The 4,728-nt window shown below is 61.9% G+C and overlaps 1 gene segment (V, D, J or C); it reads right to left on the bottom strand.

The window, feature by feature from the left end:
* Positions 1-104: 104 nt before the first annotated feature.
* Positions 105-3,589, bottom strand: LOC103581698. The segment is given in 5 exon segments: positions 105-489; positions 625-951; positions 1,072-1,122; positions 1,529-1,822; positions 3,544-3,589. Coding segments are annotated over 5 exon segments (1,041 nt in total).
* Between the last annotated feature and the right edge of the window lie 1,139 nt (positions 3,590-4,728).

Genomic DNA, 4,728 nt, shown 5'->3' with positions numbered 1-4,728 from the left:
AAAGAACCATGACAGTCTCGCAGGGTCCCAGGGCAGTGCTGGGTGCTTTATTTCCTTGCTGTGACGCCTGGAAGTATGTACAGGGGGAATGGGTGGGTGGGTGTTGAGAGTCCTCGCAGGACCCCGAGAGCCTGCGGGGGAGCGAGAGGCTTGCCGGGTGCAGCGCTCATTTACCCGGATTGTGGGAGATAAGCTTCTGCACATAGTGGTTGTGCAGGGCCTCGTGCATGACAGAGCATGTGACTGAACTCCCACTCAGCCACGAGCTCCTGTCCACTGTGAGCTTGCTGTAGAGGAAGTAGGTGCCGTCGCTGTCCAGCACGGATGGGGTGGTCTTGTAGTTGTTCACTGGCTTTCCCTCACTCTCCCACTCAACGTGGATGTCATTGGGGTAGAAGTTTTTGACCAGGCAGGTCAAGCTGACAGTGCTCTGGGTCATCTCCTCCCGGGGTGGGGCCATGACGTACACCTGTGGACTCCGGGCCTGCCCTGTGGGGACAGAGGTCAGCACAGATGGTCACTCCCGTGGTGGGGAGATGGCCAAGCCAGTGTCTGCTGGTGTGGCTGTGACAGCCCCATGAGCCCCACCTGCCCCTCCAACCCCACCTGCCCCACCGCTCCCACCTTTGGCTCTGGAGATGGTTCTCTCGACGGGGGCTGGGAGGGCATTGTTCTTAACCTTGCACTTGAATTCCTTGCCCTTCAGCCAGTCCTGGTGCCGGATGGGCAGGACGCTGACCACGCGTAACGTGCTGTTGAACTGCTCCTCCCTGGAAGTCTGGGCCGTGTGCACCTGCTCACCATCCACGAACCAGCTGATCTGGACTTCAGGGTCATCATGGCTCACGTCCACCACCACGCATGTGACCTCAGGGGTGAGGGAGATCATGAGGGTGTCCTTGGGTTTTGGGGGGAAGATGAAGACTGAAGGTCCTCCCTGGTTATCAGGACCTGGTGTGGAGAGACCGAGGCAGCGGGGTCAGCACCTGGTGGAGCCTGTCCTCCTTCTCAGATGCTGCCCTCAGTCTCCCATCCCCCCTTGGGATGAAGGGGAGTCCTGGGCTGACTTACATTTGCACTTGGGACACGTGGTGCCGGAGTCAGATTTGGGGGTACTGGGCTCTGCAGAGAGAGAAAATTGGGGCTTATTGAATTCTGGAAGGAGAGTAGAGTCCAGCTGAGGGAGGGAGAGTTTGGCCCTTGGATGGACTTAAGGTGGGGCCAGGCTCGTTTCAGAGCTGGCTCTCAGCAGGTCTGAGACCAGTGCCCACCTCTGTGCACACAGGTAAGCACACAGAGGGACATCCATCTTGTGCCACACTGTGCCTGGTGGAAACACAAAGAGGACCCTCTCCCTTAGCTGGAGAGGTGGAGACAGAGACCTCCAGGTGGGGAAACAGACAGGAGCCTCCCTCACTGTCCTGGGCTGGGGTCAATGACCCTGGCCGGGTTGCCAAGACGAGGTAGGGAGGGCAGATCCTGAGCCTACCTTCCACTGGACGTCCCTTCCTTTAGCCTGTCCACTCACCAATCATCTTGTCCACCTTGGTGCTGCTGGCCGGGTGGGCTACGTTGCAGGTGACTTTCTGGCTGGGCCAGGTGCTGGCAGGCACGGTCACCATGCTGCTGAGGGAGTAGAGGCCTGAGGACTGCAGGACAGACGGGAAGGTGCGCACACCGCTGGACAGGGCGCCTTGGTTCCAGGACACAGTCACTGGCTCAGGGAAATAGCCCTTCACCAGGCAGCCCAGAGTCACCGTGGAGCCGTCCGTGCTCTTGCAGGTGGGTGCCAGGGGGAACACTGAGGGGGCTTTGGTACTGGCTGCAAGAGAGGAGGCACCGTGTGAACAGGGCATCAGACACAAGGGACAAAGCCCTGGAGACCCCTCTGTTTTCGGCTCTCCAAGGGCCTGGTCCCTCTGCAGGGATCCAGTGCTGGGCTCCTGGGTGTCAGGTGCCCACCTGGCTGGCCCCACCTACCTCTCCTCAGCCCCCTCTCTGCCCAGGAGGCTCCAGGACAGGCCACGTCCCCAATGTGCTTCAGGACGTCTGCAGGCCAGCTGCTCAGCTGTGGCTCTCTGCTGCCCAGGGCCTGGTGTCCTGCAGCCTCAGACACTGGGCTCCTCAGCCCCGTCAGCACATGATTCTGCCTGGAGCCAGCACAGTCCTGGGCTTCCAGCCCCTTTCCTGGCTCCGCTCACCCGTGCCACCTCGGGCATGGCTTGCCTGGGCACACAGCCCCTCACCTCTGCTCCTGCCACTGGTGGGTGCCCAGCCAGATGGTGGCCCCAGCTCTTGGCCAGCTTCTGGCTGATGCCCCAGTCCCTGGCCCTGTCTCCACAGGCTGGCCCTGCCCTGCCCGAGCTGGCACCTCCCCAGTAGGTGGGGCTCGGCCACTTTCTGGCCCTGCTCTGCTCCCTGCCCCTCTGCCCAGAGCTAGGTCATGGCTGCTCTCTGCCTCTGGGTCCCAAGTCTTCTGGAGGTGGCTCTGCAGGCAAGGAGCCCAGGCCCCGTCTCTGGTCAGGTCAGCACCACCCATCCCTGGACCCAGCACCACCGTCCCTGCCCTGAATCAGCCCACGCTCCTCAGACTCCCCACCGACCCCTGTACCTCTGCTCTCTGTGGGTCTCACCCACCCCATGCCAGCCCAGGATCCTACATCTGTGCTATGTCCCCAAGCTCCTGGCCGCAGTCCCTCCTGGGGTCTTCCTTGAATCCTTTCCTGTGGTTCACCCAGAGCCCCTCCCTCCAGCAGCCCTGCCCTCCACCCTTCCTGCTCCTGGGCGGGCTGTGGCCTGTCCTGTCCTTCCTGGCCTCCCTATCCAGCTCCTGCTCCATCCAGAACCTTCCTCCTGGTGGGGACCCTGATGAGCTCGGCCCAGGCTCCCCAAACTCCTACCCCTTCCCCCCTGAGCACCGGTAGGAGTCTTGCTCCTGCCCTGCTCTTTCATCTCCTGCATGGAGCCAGCATCCCCAGGCCTCAGGGAGGCCCCTTTCATTTCTCTGGTGCTGGCCTAGTGACACTAGGACCTTGGTGTGTGGGTCAGGTGCAGCCCCGGCCTCCAAGGAAGCTAAGCCTGTACCTGCCAGACCTGTCCCCTTTGACCCCTGTCCCTACTTCTTATCTTTACGGCCCAGCCTGGCCTCCTGCTCTCCTGTGACCTGCATCCCAGGCTTGGGCAGCTTCTGCTCAGCCCTGAAGGGCCCCTCCGGGCCCTGGGCACCTGTTCTCTGCAACCGCACCTGTCCGTGCAGGTGACCTCAGCCCCGAGCCCCTTCCCTATCCATCCCAGCACCTTGGAGCCGCTCACTGGGCTCAGCTCACACTGTCCCCTGTGCACATGGAGGCTCACCTGAGCGCTCCTCAGACCTCAGCTGTCCCTGCAGCCTGCACCTGGTCAGCTCACACCAGAGCCCAGGGCTCCCTGCAGCTCAGCACTCTGTCCCCTGAGCTTTTGGGCTGCTCCTGCCCCTCCTGCAGCTGCTCACCTGTGACTGCTCTGCCCCAGTGCCTTGAGCTCTTCCCATGTGGCTACTGTTACCTGAGGCTGCTCTGCCCTTGTCTCCTGAGCTAAAGGGGCTATCCATGCCCGTCTTGCCCCTGCTCACCTGTGGCTGCTCTGCTCCTGTCCCCTGAGCTCCCAGACATCCCCCTGTCCATCCTGCCCCTGTGCACATGTGGCCCATCTGTACCTGTCTCCTGTGCTCCTGGAGGTCCCCATAACCCTCCTGCCGCTGCTCACCTGTGACTTCTCTGTCCCTGTCCCCTGAGTTCCTGGGACTGTTTCTGCCTGTCCTGCCCCTGCTCAGTGCTGGCCGTTCAGGTCCTGTCCCCTGAGCGCTTGGAATTCCCCCTGCCTATTGTGCCCATATACCTGTGGCTGCTCAGTTCCTGTCCCTGAGTTCCTGGAGCTGCCCTTGTCCATCCTGCCCCTGCTCATATGTGGCTGCTGTGTCCCTGTCCACTGAGCTCCTGGAGCTCCCCTTGCACATCCTGTTTGTGCTCACCTGTGGCTGCACTGCTCTTGTCCCCTGAGCTCCTGCAGCTCCTCCTCCCCATCCTTCCCTTGCTCACCTGTGGCTGCTCTGCCCCTGTCCTCTGAGCTCCTGGGGCAACCCCTACCCACCCTGCCCCAGCTCAGTTGTGGCTGCTCAGCTCTTGTTCCCTGAGCGCCTGGAGCTCCCACTGCCTGTTCTGCACTTGCTCAACTGTGACTGCTCTGTCTCTGTCTCCTGAGCTCTTGGAGCTCCACTTGCGTGTTCTGCCTTCGCTCTTCTGTGGCTGCTCTGCTCCTGTTCCCTGAGCTCCTGCGGCAAGCCCTGTGCATCCTGCCCCTGCTCACCTATGGCTGCTCTGGCCCTGTACCCTGAGATCTTGGAGCTCCCCATGCCTGTCCTGCCTCTGCTCTTCTGTGGCTAGTCTGTCCCTGTCCCCCGAGCTCCCAGACCCTCCCCTGTATGTCCTGCCCCTGCATACATGTGGCTGCTCTACCCCTGTACCCTGATCTTGGAGCTCCCCATGTTCTGCTCCTGGTCACCTGTGGCTACTCTGCCCCTGTTCCCTGAGCTCCTGGGGCAACCCCTACCCACCCTGCCCGAGCTCAGTTGTGGTTGCTCAGCTCCTGTTCCCTGAGCGCCCAGAACTCCCACTGCCTTTGCTCAACTGTGACTGCTCTCTGTCTCCTGAGCTCCTGGAGCTCTCCTTGCCGGTCCTGCCTCTGCTCTTC

Source organism: Galeopterus variegatus, unplaced genomic scaffold (assembly GCF_000696425.1).
Source record: "Galeopterus variegatus unplaced genomic scaffold, G_variegatus-3.0.2 Scaffold13705, whole genome shotgun sequence".
NCBI classification, from domain to species: Eukaryota; Metazoa; Chordata; class Mammalia; order Dermoptera; family Cynocephalidae; genus Galeopterus; species Galeopterus variegatus.
The sequence above is the reverse complement of the archived record's forward strand: the minus strand, read 5'-3'. Positions and strand labels throughout refer to the sequence as shown.